The 18,444-nt window shown below is 42.2% G+C and overlaps 1 protein-coding gene across 1 annotated transcript in view; it reads left to right on the top strand.

The window, feature by feature from the left end:
* Positions 1-3,276: 3,276 nt before the first annotated feature.
* nalf1b (NALCN channel auxiliary factor 1b) overlaps positions 3,277-18,444 on the top strand; it is a gene marked incomplete at both ends in the record, with an annotated part of 87,428 nt that continues 72,260 nt past the window's right edge. Inside the window, one exon of the mRNA XM_080498484.1 lies at positions 3,277-4,005. Coding sequence (XP_080354610.1) covers positions 3,277-4,005 — 729 coding nt within the window. The remainder of the gene's footprint in view (positions 4,006-18,444) is intronic.

Below are 18,444 nucleotides of genomic sequence, written 5' to 3'. Positions count from 1 at the left end.
TTTGGCTGGATGACAGAAATACACTTTCAAGTGTCTTTGGCAAGCTAGACAGCACAATGATCTAAATGGAGAATGTAAAAAGGCTTGGATATTGCTGTTCATGTTGATCACCCTTCTCAATTTTGAGAAATTCACATCTCTTAGTAAGATACTAAGCTCCACTAATTATCTTCAAGAGTTATCCATCCAGGCTTTGATTGCTTTATCCATAGTAGGGCTGCAGGGGGCTAAAGCTTGTCCCAGCTGAGGTAAGAACCGGAGTACACACAAAAACACCAGAACATGTACGGAGTGCCATCGGCCAGATTCTAACCTGGTTTCGCTTTGCTGTGACGTGTCAACCACTGCACCACAATCACCAATTCAGAGTAGCAATGTTGTTCTCAACATGTATAAAATGATAGAACACACACACACACACACACACACACACACACACACACACACACACACACACACACACACACACACACACACACACACACACACACACACACACACACACACACACACACACACACACACACACACACACACACACACACACACACACACACACACACACACACACACACACACATTCCCGAGCAGTGGTAGTGGATGAGTCATGTCTGCCAGCCCTTACTGTTACTGAGATGTCTTCAGATTTAAGGCCAGCAATCTGCATTCATCTCGCAGACACCCTCCCTTTCTCTCTCTCTCGCTCTCTCTTGCTCTCTCGTTCTCTCTCTCTCTCTTGCTCACCCTTACACACACAGGTAGGAAAATATTGCTGGTAGAGCGAAACTGACAACTCTCTGCTGTGCAGGTTCACACTCCATATGTTGTTGATCGGTCTCTGCTCAGGATTTGACGTAAGTCAGGCTTTCAGCCACCAACAATCAACATGACGACACAGAATTGTTATTATGAGGCTCCTTGCTGAGTCCATATACCCATATGCCTACATACAGTGCAGCTATAAACATTAACTCACACACACACATAGATCTCCGTAAAGGTCAAAGATATATTACAACATTGAGCAGCTACAGTTAAAGACAGACTAGACAATCCCAGCTGAAGTAGGACATTTATCCCCAAGAGGCATGATCACAGCATCCTGCGGTGACATAATATGTGAGAGCAATGAGTGATGAATGAACATTCAAGCACCCCGAGCAATGGCACGACAGATGTTGTGAGCCATATCACTGCGTGGTTTCAGTTCCAGATAATATTCTTACCAAAATCTGGACTCTGAAGGGTGAAATTGAATCACCTCATATTGGCGAACCTATTTCCTGCATTTAAGAAGAAACGACTGAATGTGTTTGGTCCTTAGAAAAGCTGAAAACAAAACAGTTTTCAATTTAAAGAACATTTTGTGATTATTAACTTATATTAACTACAAAGAAACATATTGGGTCACTTTCCCCATAAAGAGGTGAACTGCTCCTTGGCTCAAACGGTAAGTGGTGAACTATCCATGGTACTGAAAGCTTTCCAACATGTACAACTTTGAAGAAAATCATTTAACATTTTGTGGAATCCCCCTTTTTTTGGCAGGATACTCTCTGCATTAAAACTAATTGGACTGGTGTTAGACCAACACTTTCCTCCTCACCATCAAATTGTAGAATGAGCTGCCTCCTGCATAGCCTTCAGCGCAAATTAATCAGCTAATCATCTCTTGTCTTCTCCCCAGTATACAGCCTATTAGCGTTAGGGAACACTCTCTTGTCTCTTTGGTAGCTCTCCAAGTCATGCACACTGATAATGATTAGTAGTTTTCAGGATGAGGATAAATACTGTAATTTACTTTCAGCACCCCAAGTGTAACCACCATCATCTCTCCATCCCTCCCTTTCCCTCACACATGCCGGAACAGTGCATATAGAGTCACACTGCAAGTTGTGTGCTTGTTTTAAACCCACTGACCAAACACAACACAGCTGATAAGATGGGAATCACTTGCAGGGAACAGATAATGTTGTTAAACCTGTGAGCATAAACCTTGTGCTTGTTCAGCTGCTCTCCACTTGTTCAGGTGTTACAGCCTCTGTAATTCCAGTCGTGTATAGTCAAACCACTTCCTACACCTTAATTCAACTTTTTTTTCTTGAAGAGAAATTTATTTTTGGTGATTTAGAATATAGCCATGGCATAAATTTTACATGATGAACTGGATCAGTGATACTGAGTGGACATATAGAAACAAAGAGTGTGATCTCTGAACTGCAGGAGCAGTTAAGGGCCTGCTATCAAAAGTTCGTAGGTGGATCTTTGAGCAAGACTTTTGACCCCCATCAGACCTGATGTGGCCGCCACCGCATAACCAGAAATAAGACGGGTCAATGCCGGGGGAAAAAGGAACGATTAAAATGTTTGCATTTTTTTATTCTTGTTATATGCACCTGCCTATTCTGCACCAAAACCAAGATGTCGCCACAAGTGTGCGTCTGTTTTCTTTTTGAAGAAATACCGGCGTAATGCTGTTTATGAAAAGCTATAAACGACATTAAGCACCTTTCAGTGTCTGTGGTCTCTCCCTTACCCTCCGCGCTCGTGTGTGTGCGTACGTGCGCGCGCGTGCGTACGTGCGTGCGTGCGTGTGTGTGTGTGTGTGTGTGTGTGTGTGTGTGTGTGTGTGTGTGTGTGTGTGTGTGTGTGGGTAATAAGCTGCTCCGCCACTGCGCAACGATGGAGCTATTGCAACGATGGAGATGACGCAAACAGACCCAGCTCTCCGAAAAAGTGTTTCAAGACGAACATGGCGGCAACTTAACCGCGGTCCAAGATGACAATGGCCAACAGGAGGAATGATTCTCGGCTTTCCGCCCAGGCACGGGACAGAGAAACCAGTGTGGCTGCATCGCGGGCGCTCGTCGCTCTCCTTTAAGTGAATCTGCAAAGCGAACGGAGGCTGACGCGCAGCATCAGCACCGAGAGGCTCGCAACAGCTGGTCTCCCTGCGCCCCTGACGAGAGAACAAACCCGGGGAGGGACGGTGGGGAGAGGGGGGCATGCGGTCAAAGAGGACGCCGTTTCCCCCCGGAGAGCCATGGAGAACCGGGATGCGGCAGCGCAAAGCTTAATCTGTGCGGGCACGCTAATTGGATCGGAATAGCACCGATTGCTGCGGGCGCGATAGTGGAGCGCCCTGGACCGGCGGAGGCTCGGCACCCCACCGTTACAGAGGAGAACCAACCGGAGTCCATCTCCCAACAAGTCAATGAGTATTGTGGCAGAGCAGCCCCCGCGGTGGAGTCGGCCAGGGCAGCACTTTCCTAAAATATGACCAGGGGTGCTTGGATGCGTCGGCAGCATGACGAAGGCTTAAAATACTGGTTTGCACCCCGAGAGAACGAGAAGCCATTTACCGAGTCGGAGCGGGCCCAGAGATGGCGACTGTCGCTGGCCTCTCTGCTCTTCATCACCGTCCTGCTCTCTGATCACTTGTGGTTCTGCGCCGAGGCGAAACTGACGCGAACCCGAGACAAGCGGTCGGACGAGGGGCTTGCAATTACGGACATGGGCGAGTACCCAAACTCCCTCCACCAACACCATACCCCAACATCACCTGACCCCGACCGTCTCCCCAGAGAGCAAGATGTTATTTTTCTAGGGAATTCTACCAAACCTCTGTGGCGAATGGACACCTGTCATCCAGACAGCCTGTCCAGAGACTGCTTTAATTTCACGGACGTGGAGACCGTGTGCCTCGGCCTCTCTGATGGAGGGGGAAAGGGGACACAGTTGGCGTACGTGGATCTAAGCGATTTTTACCTTTCTTTTTGTAATTCCTACTCACTTTTGGATTTGTTTAACGGGTTTAAGAGTCCGGGCGATTTGAATTGCACCCTGAATATGACCATGGGGATGGATCGGCTGGGATGTGAGTGTGTACGGGCTTATCAGCGTCTTGACCAGCGGGCGGAGGAGAACTACCGGGAGTTTGAACTGCTGGTTCAGAAATACGAGACGGATGCATACTCGGTTAGGACGTGCATGGAGGAGTGCAAGGTAGGACTTAACACGGCCAGGTCGCGCGCGCGCACGCGCACGCGCGAACAGGAGTGATTTTTAAGGGGGTGGGTTCACGATTGTCATGGCAACCGTTGGGCATATCTGTCAGTCTAGTGGTATTTGTTTTTCAAAGAGTTTTAGACTACCAGCAGTGCACTGCACTGCATCGTCTGGCCTGCCAGGGTTTTTTGCAAATACGCAGTTGCATATTGTGAAAACTGCATGAAGAGCTCAGGATACAAGTCCACACATCCTCCTTCAGCCCATCAACATATTTTCTGTTTTTCTCAGTTTTCTGGCCTTGTAAGTTGTTTTTCCAACAGGAACTACTGTGTGTGTGTGTGTGTGTGTGTGTGTGTGTGTGTGTGTGTGTGTGTGTGTGTGTGTGTGTGTGTGTGTGTACTGTGACTGTGGAAGTGACGTTTGACATTTGGAGCACAGTTCAGGTTCAGTTCTGTGAGACGACAGAAGTGAGGGGCTGTTGAGTATTGCACATTTCAATATCTTTAATGCCACCCCAGTGAATTCTGCTCTTAATCCAGGCTTTGCTCTTGTTCCAATAGCACAAGCGGCAACAGAGCACATGTCTCTGGCTTTTTCCTCATTGTGCCTCGGTGGTCTAAACCCAAATGTATGGGGCTTTTTGCCTTGTTGTGCAAGTCAACAACATAGCATACCAAGGTCAACATCATCTATCGACGCAGCAACGGACAATACGTATTCTGTTATCTTTGGTGTTGAATTTTACTCTGCTGTCTTGAACAATGTTAACCTATTAAGAGGAAACAGGGTGAGGATACATTGTTTAAATTACTCTTTAATCTATTTCATTTGTTGTGCACTGGACTGTTGCAGATGCTTGTGTCTCCATCATGGTGCTGCATGCTCTTGTATTCACTGTCCATGGTGCTGAAACACAGCCAAATCTTTGTCAGCTGTATCCATCCATTGAACCTATTTCGCTTTGCATTTATCCAGTTATATACAATTCTTTTTCAGTTAGTCAACCATATTGACACAAAGATCATGCTCTATCTGATTTATTTGACTGTGTTTACTAAAGGATAGTCTCATCATCCAGGTCTTCCCAGATCTAAATTAGATGTGTTTTCTTGTTTGGTTTAACACTCTCAAGAGATGTAAAATATGCAGTGTAGCGATCTTACATAGCCATGCCTGAGAAGCAGTGGTATGGAAACTGTGGACGATACTGGGGGTGTGGGAGTAAAACCTCACAAGGACAGCAGAGATTTATGATGTCAGCCTAGATTGTACTATACCTGGCAGAGGTATAGTGCATGCGTCATTAGACTGCATGCACCATATAGGTTCATTTTCATTTCCCACGTTGAAGGAGACCTGTGTTTGTGTTTAATACACGCACAACACAACCAATTCTCGCATCTCACACATTAGAACTAGTAGAGTTGTTTTCAAACGTGTTTAAAGACAGTTGAGCAGCATAATCCATCAACGAGCAACATAATAAAGGTCAGAGAATAAGCTTTGGGAAGCGGGAAATTTTCCTTCAAAACTGCTGTCATAAAGATCCCGCTATCAAAACCCATTTCTGAATAACAGATGTCATACAAAGACAGATGGTGAGGGTACAGGCATATGAGCACTGATAGTCCATCTTCGTATAAAAGACAATATTGTGAGAACATGCCAAAGCTAAACAATGGGATATGGAATATGCCATTTGCTTATTGTATGTCATATCCCATTGCTTCTACTTATTTCTGTGCTTATATGTGTATGATGCTATTTCTGATGACATCCTATAGCTGCTTCGCTGTTTTTCCATCCAAACAGTAGCGCGCTTTTGCACTCCTACTCTTTGCTAATGTAATAAGACTCAAGCAGGGCTACTGAAGCCTTTTAGCCCTGTTCGCCCAATCTGAATTGCTAATCTGTTTCAGTGTTAGTGTGACCTTTGTGAGAGCACTGCACCCCAGGCCTGCATCTCAAGCCACAGCTTCCTGAAGAACCACTCTGCTGAACAATGAAAAGACATCACACAGCTTGAAGAAATAATTATTGCTATTCAGCCTTATCGCTCCTATTGCTCTAATTCCCATACTCCAAACATTTCCTTTACATTCACAACACTTTCGAAAGGCTTTTTTCTTCACACACTACCGAACTGACATAGTCGGTCCCTTTTGTGATTATTAATAGTATAAGTTGACATAAAGATATTTGGTGACATCACAGCAGGTAAATGGGAAAAGCTAAAGGAGAGGTAATGTTCCAATTGGGAATATAGTGAATAGATATTCACAGTGCTGAAATAATACAGGCAAAAAAGTGTACAAGTAAAAAAAGTATCACACAAGCCTTAATCAATAGATGTAAACTGATTTCAATACACTTAAAATCATAGGTCACCATAGACAAGGAATCAGTTTGCATGGAAAAATGATATAAACAAAAACTAAGAACTAACAATACATTTATGTAAACATTGGTTTGAACATGCATGTTGCTTTTTTACAAAGATCTTTGACTTAATTGAAATGAAATGGTCAGGAGAAACGATGAACTGGGGCGGTGCAGCCCAACAAAAGGAAGGTTATTTAACTCAGTCTCTCTAGTATCAAAGTGTGCACAAATCCTACTATCTGTGTTGGATTAACAGTCTCAGCTATCACTAAAAAAGCAAAAGGGTAAAGACTAACATCAGCGAAGGATAACTCCCACTAAGCACTGCGAGGCTCAGGTTGTTGTTATTGTCCACGGTGGCTCCTTGTCACAATAACATGTGATCAACCACTGTGAAGGATAGTCATTTGACCTGCGATTGTCTGCCATGGATATTCAGAAAATTTGCTGTGGCAGTAAAGTATAGCTTTTTTGTTTGCTGTTGCTCGTTTGAAAGCAATTTCAGGACCAATATGAGCCAAGTGAGGGTCTCCATGATATCTTCGAACATGTGTGAATGAGAAAAATAGTAACATGAAATGTGATGATTTGAAGTGAAAAGACACACTCAGAAAGAAGAGAAAGAAAACATTGATTAAATACCATAAATAGTTCCAAAGTCCACAAACCTTTTCTATGTAATTGTCTTGTTAAAGTTTTGCCTATGCTATTTAGTTTAATTCATTGAGTTGATACTTCCTGTGTCCACTGTCCACTCTTCGTTTTTTATTATCAAAGCTCACTGGCCTACATAGCGTCTCTCTTGACAAGACAATGCCATACTCACGTTATAAGGTCACACACACACACACACACACACACACACACACACACACACACACACCAGACTACAGTAACTTCCTGGAACTGCTCACACATTTGGGAAGAAGTCTTTACACTCCCCCTGTGTGTCACAGAATAGGGTGCTTATCCTCCTGCGGGTAGTTTGTCCACACGGTTGTCAGCTCTTTGTTTCCTTGGCTTCCGGTCAGTAAGTTCTGTGCTGCTGGCTTGTGGCCTTGACAGTCGCTGTGCCGACCGCCTTCTCCTCGCTCTCGCTCCACAGTTGCTTCATTGTGTTTCCCTGCAGCTGGTTATCTCTCTGTCTCTGTTGGTGTGGTGCCACCTGCCAGCTACATAACTGCTCCACTGTGCTGCACGTTGACATGCCTTTCAAAAGTGAAGCCTCCTTCAGCTGCATATTTCAAGCAGTACAGTTTTTTTTTCTTCCAATGCCCGTGCAGGTAAAACTGATCACAAACACTTTTAAACACTCATTCGGCAGACTTAAATGCTTGAGTACATACATGATGGCGGTGCATTTTCTCAAAAGCACATTTCCAAAAACAATTTTGGTTGTGTGACAACAGAAAAACAGCAGGCCTGCAGCAAGTCATTTCTTTGAAATAAACTTAAACAGATTTGAACCTTAGGCTAAACGTGGCCTTGTTTCCAGAGTATTCCCTCACATACTGAAGCCAAACAGTAAAATGTTTGGCATATGAAATACTGAAGGAGACATTTTCTCCATGTTGTTTTGGGCATGCATGTGTGTATGTGGATGTTGTGTGTGCGAGGTTGTCCGTCAGCTTATATCAGGCCCAAAAACAAGAAGCATATTACACAAATACACGCCTATATTGTGGTATTGAATACAGGTAACCAGAGTTGTTTACAATTGTTTAAGGGTAAAGATGTTGTTCAACACCTGAGGTTCAGATTATTCAAGATAAGGATTCAATATATTGGGCTTGATCTACTAAATGTTTGTGTGTAAAAATAAATAGCACAGACTTAATATTACACATGCACACATGTGTGTCTGTGTGTGCAACACACAATGTGATTTACTGGCTCACCTCAACTTTTATGTGCAAATTTCATGATCAGACATTGTCTGTTGTATCCCTTCATTCATTTGACACTTTTCTGACTCTTTTGTTGCTCTTGTTTTTCTCGTTTTTCTCAACTTCTGACAGATTGTCACCCACGTTGCCTTTTTTCTTTATTTCATATCTATTCATTGAGCTGTTCTGATAGGTTTGATCATTTGCTCCACCCTCATGCCAACTCCAGGGTATAACCATCCCGGCTCTTCATGGAAAATGAAAACCGAAACGATACGTTTTCCAGCACATCTCATGCATGCAATACACTGTTTGTTTATCATGTTGCCATAGTTGATCACCTGCAAAACAGACATAGACTGAACGTGCAATCTATTTGTGTGTATAGAGATCAATGACACTCAGTGGTATCTGTATTTGCTGGTATTATAAAGGAAAAATCAAGTATTTATAATTCACGTTATACATTTTGATGTGAAGACATGTTTTCGGTTCGGACTCAGGCGGGGTTTAAACGAAGATAAGACAACAGTTAGGTATGGAGTGGTTATGGCTTCATGTGCAGTAAGTTTGCAGGGCATATTTGCGTGTGTGTGCATTTATTTAATCATGTTGCTTCATTGGGTTTGCGTTCTATTTTTCAATGGAAACACATAAACATGAGACATTCATGTTTAGTCCTATATGAGAGCACACACACACACACACACACACACACACACACACACACACACACACACACACACACACACACACACACACACACACACACACACACACACACACACACACACACACACACACACACACACACACACACACACACACACGCACATGCGAGAGCCCCATGCGCAGTGTTTCCTGCAGGTCCAGACCTGACGGTCCCTTCCGGTGTAATTTAATTTGCACTCCCATAATTCTCTGCTTCTCTGGTGGCCGTGTCTCCAGGGCTCGGTCTCAACATGTTGAGCTTCGTTCTTCCTCTATCTGTCACCACGTTTCTCCCTTTCACATCCTCTCGCTGCTGTGTCTTTTGCTCATCTGTGTCAGAGCTCTGTGGAACCAGTGTCAAGCATACACATGTCCAGTGTCAGTCTCCACATCACCTCCGGCCTCTCTTTCTCCTGTCCATGTGCAGTTCTTCCCGTCAGAGACTTCAGTTTTTCTTTCCCTTGCCTGTTCCGGAAATATGTGGGTGTTGAGCCCTGTGTTGATGTTGGAGTGAGAGATACTGATCTAGGTTAAAGTCCTTTCCTTCCTTTCAATTACAGGCCCATCCACACAGATCCATCTGTACGTTCCCCTGCCATGCCTCTCTGGTGCTTTGCTTATTCAATCACCTTTTCTCCTTTATCACTTTCTATTTCTACAGGACTATTTCAGCTCCCCTCCTATTTCATTTAGTTGTTTTGGCTTGTGTGGTAGTTCCACTGTAGCAACGAACACTGCAGCCGAAGCTGAACTTAAGTCACTCGCTATTCATTCATTTAAACTGAAATTTAGACTCGAGGATGGAGCTGAGTGAAACGATTTTATTCCGAGAAGAAAATCAATGTTGCCTTAACTTTAAGGCAACTTGCTGAATTGGTGGATGGGATGCTAATTTTTGACCTTGAAAAGTCCAGTATCACTCCAAGGTTTAAAAATGAAGTGTTTGATTATACTACCAGCTCTTACTCCAAAAATGGACTTTCTCCATTTGTGATGGTATTTTGGATGATTATTTATTTATTTTTTGTTGAAGCTCCAAAGATATGAGGGTTCATGCTTGAATATGTTTCCATGACTCTGCAGGAAAAGTATTTCATTTGAACAAATGGTGTTATGGTGAGATTGTATTTTCAGCCTGCAGATGCATAGACATTACATCCCGAACCCTCCTTGGGATTGTGAAAACCGTATTTGCATGTGTCAAACAAAATCATAATAGATCACTTGGAAATAGCCGATAGCTGACTTGGAAATTGGCTCATTGGTTTCATTTGGAATGTTGCTGCTCTTGTATGTTTTTCAGATGAGATTTGCTATAATGTTATTAAGACAGAGATTGAAGAGGGGAGGTACAACCTTTATCAGAAACTCTGCTGTGAAGTGTGCATACTGTGTATTCATGTAAAAAGCCAAAAACAATAGAAAAGACTGCAGGTTTGGTCCCCTTCTGACCATATTTGGAAGTGTCTTTGAGCCTTGCCTGGCAGTCACGTCCATTGTTGTGTGAATGTGTGTGTTAATGAGTGAATGTGACTAACATTGTCAACCACGTTGGGGGCTGCGAGTGGAAAAGTGCTATAGAAGTTAATTTAATTGACCACTTCTTACATAATTAGTTTATTAAATTGAAAGTGGTCAACGTTATTACATTATGGGCTGTAACAGATGTTAAAGGGTTAACAGAGGATCCATGATGTATCGAAAGGGGGGGGGGGCATGGAAATGGTTGTTATAGCAGTAGAGAATGAAAAGAATAGAGTGACATGGAAGCAGATGATTCATTGTGGTATTCCCTAAGGGAGCAACCAGAAGATTAGGAATAGTTGAAGAATTGACGTGGCCGTTTCGTTTTCCAACACACATGACTCTGACCTGTTGGATGTCCTGCACTTTAGTCTCTCTTCCTCAAATTCAATTATGCCTGTGTGGCTTTTCTACACAGCGCAAATAGATTCAGGGGAAACTCCCTTTCATAAGCACTGCCAGTGTTTGTTTCTCCCCAGGCAGGAGATAAGGGAATGTGTCTGTTTGAGAAGAACACAGCAGCTCCCCCATGGAAACGCCTTCTCGTCATCCTCTATTCCCTGTCGACGCAGCACAATGACACTGAACAGTTCACTTCTTCGCCGCCTTGGCTTCAATCAGCACATCCACAACCATCGCTTCCTGTAATTTTCCCACCTTTCATTCTGAAAAAAAGTCTTTGTCACTTTTTAATATATGTTCTGTCCCTCTGGTGCATGAGCCCCTGTGGGGAAAAACTCTGGACTGAATGCTTTTACACAATTGCCCAACCGCACCCGTATTCAAATAAAAATAGCATTTAGAAAACGCATTTATTTCCATTAAGTCTACAAATGCACACTTTGCTATCTGTCTTTTCTCTCCTCTCTCACTGGTATGCTTAGTTGAATGAGCTGATGAGTGGGTGATGTGTTATGTTTGATTTTCTGTGACAAAGTGAAGGGAGAGAAGGGGTGAGAGAGAGCAGAAGTGGCTCTTTAAATCCATACAAAACACATTAAACGGTGAAGGAATCAAATCAGTAAACATTAGGAATTTATTTGTTTCCTACTTAATGGTACTGATAACGTCGTTATGCCAGCTGTCCGTATAACTGAAACAGTAATGATCACTATGACACTGCACAGATTTTGCACTTGTGTCCATGGTTTGGCTGACACCAGATTTATGCAGCGTGAGTTTCTGATGGTTGAAAAATAAAAATGTAGGCGAAAATGAATCAACAGTTGGTAATATCAAGACTCTAACCATCGGAGCAAGAAAGCATTTAACTATGGACTTGCTACCATGACAATCCAGTAACTTTCATCCTCATATTGAGCTGTTTATTCAGATTTTGTGCATAACAATGATCAGTAGAGCCAATTGTTTATTAAGGGGAGAGCGATTTGCTTTTCAATAGACTGAGTCATCGATAAAAATTGGATGAATTTAATTAGAACTCCATTGAAGCAGCTTCTTGGTAGCTATTTTTAAAACAGGAAGTACAAGTCAGTGCTATTTGGATTTTATTTTTTGAGCTTCAGTCATGTTTTGCATATTCGATAGGATGGAGGAATTAATTGATCATCATTTGAGGTAGTGAGGGTCTTCTGTGTCTTCTGTGTCTATATAGGAATGAGAAATAACATGATAACGATGATGCAGTTTCATCATAAACAACACCAACTATCACAGAAATCACACAGACTGATGTCATTCAGTGTGACTCCGATAAATGTGCGAGTCTGTATGTACTGCTGGAAAGTGTCCAAGCTGACTGCAGCATTTTGTCACCTCCCCCGACTGCAGTCATCAGCTCCTGTCCTCTCTCCTAGCAGAGGATTCATCTTGAACAGGTGCAATCATATCAGTCCACTTCCTGCTTGGGCACATTGCTCCCTTGTGTGAGAAGCATTTCCTCTTGAAGTTGTTATGCCCACAACTTGGGAGCTTTTTAACCTAAACGATAACCACAACAACCCAATCGATCCTATTTTTCCCATCATGAGGGCATCCCTATAAAAAGTTTATTGGGTGCATAGGGTAGCTAACGTCCTGGCCAATGCATTCTACAAAACAAACAGTACAATAAAGGACACACCAAAATGAATAATATTTTTGTTTTGCACATGTTAAAAAGTTTTAAACACGCTCATCTTCCCGAACACACTTGTATTATTTTGTCTTACCAAGTATAAGAACTTCGGTATTGCATGCCTATCCCATGTGATAATAATAACTGAAAAGATTGCAGGTGAGTCATAATTGGAAAAGAGCAATGTAACTTGTAAAACACTAAACATGATCTAATCCGTGATCAATGTAAAACCTTATACGTGCATGAGTGAAAGACTGAGCAACAGTTTCTGTTGGTGTTTTTTTTGGTTGCACTGTGAGAAGATCAACCTCATAAAGAGGACGATGAGAATAGAGAAGCCAGCAGCAGTAACACAGAAGATCGCTGAAAAAGCTACAGTCAGAGCAGGGAGACAGAAACCAGTGACAGTTCGCAGACTCTGGTGACATTCTCACATTACTGAGTCATCAGCAACAGAGCAACAGCAGCAGCAGTCGCTCACAGTGTGTCCTAATTCAGAGAGAGCATAGCAGAACAGAGGAAGAAGAACACACACATGCTCCACGCGCACATGCAGTCTCATGAGCAATAAGTCATACTTTACTGTACATACGAAACATGAGCAGACATACTGTAGCTCATGGAGCACATGGAACTGGAGGTCCACAGCTGCCATGTGACAGATGCAAATTGGTGAAGGTTGGAGAAGAGGGGGTGATGACAAATGAGCGGGTAGATTTAAGTAAACACCTCGTGATGTGTGCAGCGTGATGAGCTTGTGTCAGACGGCTCGAACATCCCCTGACATACTGTATTTTCTCTGGGTTTTTTGTACAAACAATTGATTTGAGCACCTGGTGCTACGTAATCCTTTCCATTTTAATCAGCCTAGTGTTTCTCTCAATGAATTTGTGCGTGTGCGTGTTGAGTGAGGCCACATGTGTGCGTGCATGAATGCATTGTGACACGCGGTGGCAGTGTGCTGTAATACTTTCCACTGTCACAGAGAATAAAAAGAGTGTTAAAGAGCTTCAAAAGAATGGCTTGACATTGTGACAAATAGGCCCATTTCCTAAAATACTGATCATGATTTATTGCAGTCTTTTGAGTGTCTGTTGAGCAGAGAGCTGCAGCAACTTGGCTATAAACAGTGGAGCTTTCTATGAATCGCACAGATCTTTTAATATACCTACCAAAAAAAAAAAACTTTTCCTAAAACATTGGACTGTTTCCTGAAAGTTTAATGTGTGATTAAACATCACTTTCCAATGATGCACTGGCTTCTATACCCACTTTATCAAGTTTATGGCACCAATCTCTTCTCACATTGGCCAAAAGGCAGGATATGGCCTAAACACGTAGTGTAGTCTGTCCAACACAGGAGAAACACACACAAATATCTACAAGGAATTTAAAGTCATCTGGCAAGCTTTAGATTATGTTTTAGATTATGGGATGAAACTGGAGTATTTGGAGAAAACTCGTGCGAATGCACAGGGAGAACATGCAAAACTTACATCAAGAGGCCATGGAGTGGATGTCAAGCTGTTCTTTCTATCTATCTATCTATCTATCTATCTATCTATCTATCTATCTATCTATCTATCTATCTATCTATCTATCTATCTATCTATCTATCTATCTATCTATCTATCTATCTATCTATCTATCTATCTATCTATCTATCTATCTATCTATCTATCTATCTCATTTTGTCACAGCAAGAAAATAACAGCTTGACTTTTACAATATGTAAAACTGTTACATGTGCAGTCGGACAACATTTTGCTGGTAAAAGTGAAATGAGGCAACATTCAAAATGGACTTCATTACAGACTGAACAAGCAATAGTTTAACCTCGGAGGCATTGTCCTGATCATTTGTAGACCAGTGGACGGTTTTGGCATAAATGCCAATATAATAGTAATGCAGCTCTCGGTTGAATATGTTTTTAGCCATGTCGGATAATTAGAACTGAATGAAAGAAAGTAAAACAATTAATCTTCAAGCTTTAGTATAAAATTTCCAGTTTCAACCAAAAGAAATTATGGGAAAAATCCTGCAAATAAATATTTAGGCCATAATACGCTAAAAGCCTCCTCTAGAACTAATGGAAATTAATTTGTGTTGTACTTCTCACAGCCCTCATTATGAAGCCAGAGAGGCTGATTATTCACATCATTACTCCAGTGGCACCTAGCAACCACCTCGCCACCGAGGTGGATTTTTCTGTAGACACAAGGCCCGTGAGCGTGTCAGACTGGACTTTTGGTGGTCCGCATGAAGAGTGGGCTTGAAGCTGCTCACCGTATCCTCATCCCAACGCCTCCTCGGGTCTGACAGAGTAATTTGATTGTGGACAGAGTTGGGAGGTGAGAGAGGGAGGGGTATTTATTGAGGGGTACAGATAGAACATGGGAAAGGAACAAAGCAAGACGGAAGAGAAATGGAAGTGAGCTTGACCTGATGATGAGGGTCTTATCAGCACCTTTTTGTAATGTTTTTTTTTTTTTTCACCTGCTGAGCATGTGTCTGTGTGTGAAGAGGATGGATGGTGGGGGGGGGGTTAGTGCAGTTTTTCACCTGCTGAAGTTTCCCGCTTTGTCTAAACCTCTTTTGTCCATTTGTCCTCACTCTCCGTCTGCCACAGTCAACTGCAGCAGTGTCACTCATCACCTTCTTACTCAGCCATTCCCACTGTTTCCCTTTCATCTCTTTCTTGACGTATTCGTCCTATTCCACCCCCCACTTGCAAACCACGTTTGTACATGAATGGGACTCTTGGCCCATTCTGACTTTCTCTTTTGATGACAGTGGCAGTGACAGCCCTTCAGTGATTCCCGCTAAATAATTTATCCATCATTGACTTTTGAAAAAGCTCAGCTTGAAGTGAAGCACTGCTTTTCCTTGCACCAGCCTCCTTCTGATATTTCTTATGGGCATAATATTTTTGCTTTATATGCAGTTACACAACCATGCTCATCAGAAATCATGTACATCATGCAATCTTTAGTGAAACACGTACAGCAAAGCCAGGAGAGCAACATAGCTGACATCAATTTCCTTAAGAAATGTTTTGTGTAATGTTTATACTCTGCAGTCTAAACCTTAGTAGTAACAATTGACGTTGAAGTGTTTTCTGACTAAAATGTAAATGCCTACTGTGTACAACTTCATAAAAATAATTAAAAAACAAACAAACCAAAAAAAACCTGAATATTCAGAGAAAATGGAAACATTTCATATGTATTGGAGGAAAATTCACTTTGTGTTCCTCTCTACTTTAGAAACAGGCGTTGACATTTTTTTCTGCACATCCTCATTCTAGTAACGTTTCCACAGGTTCACAACAATAAACAATTTCCCATTCCCAGCCTCAAGAACGGACAATGCTTTGCAAACAATTAATATGTTCATTTGAGAATTTTGAGAAAATATTGAACAGGTTTAATGTAATGATTCAGTTCTGCAGTGCTCTTTGGGTCTAAATGTACTGTTCTGAAACGAAAACGGTGACGGCGTTTTCACTTGAAACATCCTCGTGTCATAACATCTGCTTGTTTTATCCGCTCTTTCGGCGAGCTTCATCTGTGTAGGTTATTGTCTTGTATTACTGTATCCATGTTTCGTGAATTTGACTGAGTACATCTGAAATAAAAAGTGAAGGGTAGAAGTGAAGTTCACTTCATTCTAAACTTTTTTCACACTGTCCCTCTTCGTACGTGTTTCCTCCACTCTGACCTGCAGGGCATACATGTGTTTCAGTGTCTATATTGGTTTTTCTTTGTAATCCCATAGGAAGTCTGACCTCTGTATTGACATTTTCTCAACACCGTCATCTCCCTTTACCCTTGCTACTCATTTTTTTCCTTGCATATATTGCATACAATTTCATTTTTTATCAAGGTGGCTTCCCTTCAGATGAATGCTGTCCCATTTCTGTCACCTCCTCTTTCTCCCTATCTCCCCACTATAGTCCTAATCCTGCTGTGCAAGCTCTTAGCTGGATAAAGCTGTCTTCCATTCCCTCTTTTTATGGTAGGATTTACAGCAGTACCCCCTTAACATCCCCCTTTTAGCACTCTTCTGGTGGATTTCACTGCGACAAGGTCAAGCTCTTTGGAGTGCATGAAATTCAGTCGCACAATGACAAGAAATCCCTTAAATTCATCCATAAGATAAACGTTTATTGTTGCTGAAAACGATGAAGTGTTTTATGCTGAGCTTAAGTCATTATCATGAATAGGTTTAACCAGAATGTATAGTAGTGTTTCCCATCCAGAAGTGGTATCAGGTCGGATTGTGATCGGCAGCTGTGTGAACAATAGAAGCGATTAACGTCACCTTGGCTGATCCATGTTGTCAAAACGTCATTATAAAGGACTTTAATGCAACAGTTCTGAATAGAAGTGCAGCCAAAGAGCAACTAGTTGGCTGTTAATGTAAGATATGTCAAATGCAGATGTGTCACAAACACCGACCTGTTTCAAAAAAAATTGCTGGACAAGTCGGCTTCATGGTGGAAATGGTATTAAAGGAGGGGGTGCTGTTGCAGATTTATACATGTCTTTAATGTTGGACTGGACACAAACAAAACCGTTAAACAGTTGAGCGCTGAACTGTGTGTTTAGCTCTCCGCTTTGAGCACTTTGCTCTCTAAGATGAATGTACTGTTAACTTTGCCCTTTGTCTCAGAAGAAATTATCTAATATCAAATGTGGCCTAACGTACAACAGAGGTCATTGTGGGCTCCTGCTAACAGTTTTATGACTCTGGGAACATAGCCGCTGAATGTAAATGAGGTGTGTCAAAATTATTTATTTTTTTGTCTGATGAGGACCGGCAGGGTGATGAGAGCTCCTTAGTTTGTGGTGAAAGGTTGCATCTTTCAGCCACGGTAGAGCTGAGTGGATAAGAGCTGGCCAGGTGTATTGAGCGATCATTTACATCACAACATGATGTGCCACTCACTCCACCGCAAAACAAGAAAGTTACACATTTATCAGTACTTGATTAGGGAATCGATAAAGATTTCAATTTATAAGTAGAGTCAGGAATGGCAAAGATATTGATAATTTCTTATCAATTTTCATTACTGGTGTCCTGGGAGAAATGATCAATCATGAGCTTCACCGTTTACCATCTAACACAAGGGTCTGCAACCTTCATGACCCAATGAGCCATTTTTGCCAAGTCCCACCAAGTCAAATTCAACCTTATATATTCCTCTTTCCTGATTTTTTTCTTTCTTTCTGACATTATGAGAAAAAGTTGGTTGTGGTAAGCATTGTGCCATGCAGGATCTGTAAGAAGGATGTATCATTTGGGTGAGATGTGAATCATCTGGATAGCTTTTCAATAGCTGAGTCTTTATTGGTCTGTTTTTGTGTTAAATGCAGTGTTGGTGGGAGGCCAGAGGAGCCCTTTATATATGTGAACGTGTGTGATTGTCTGATTGAGTACACTGAAAAGTGGTGAGAGTGGAAAAATAGAAAGAGGGCGAGTCTGACAAACAGACTCATTGATTTCCATTTGAAAGCATGGGCGAGTTTCTGTATAGAAGAGATTGGGAGGTAGAGTCATCAAGAAAAAAGAAGACATGGGCTGGAAAATGGAGACAAATGGAGAAAGGGGTGGGTCCAAGGTTGTCAGACGAATAATCCAGATGATTAGTTAAAAGGAAGAGACGCTTGTGGAAGATGGGCGAACAAACAGTGGGAGGGGTGCTGGTTGTGGGAAGTGTCAGGGCTCGACCTTACACCTCCCCCACCTCATTCCAGATTGATGCGCTCAGTCACGAGATCCAGATGCTCGTAGCACAATTCTGGCAAAGAAAAAAAAAACAGAAGAAATCCTGGTGATTGATTGAGA

The sequence above is a fragment of the Blennius ocellaris genome (genome assembly GCF_963422515.1).
Source record: "Blennius ocellaris genome assembly, chromosome: 6".
Lineage (NCBI taxonomy): Eukaryota > Metazoa > Chordata > Actinopteri > Blenniiformes > Blenniidae > Blennius > Blennius ocellaris.
The sequence above is the reverse complement of the archived record's forward strand: the minus strand, read 5'-3'. Positions and strand labels throughout refer to the sequence as shown.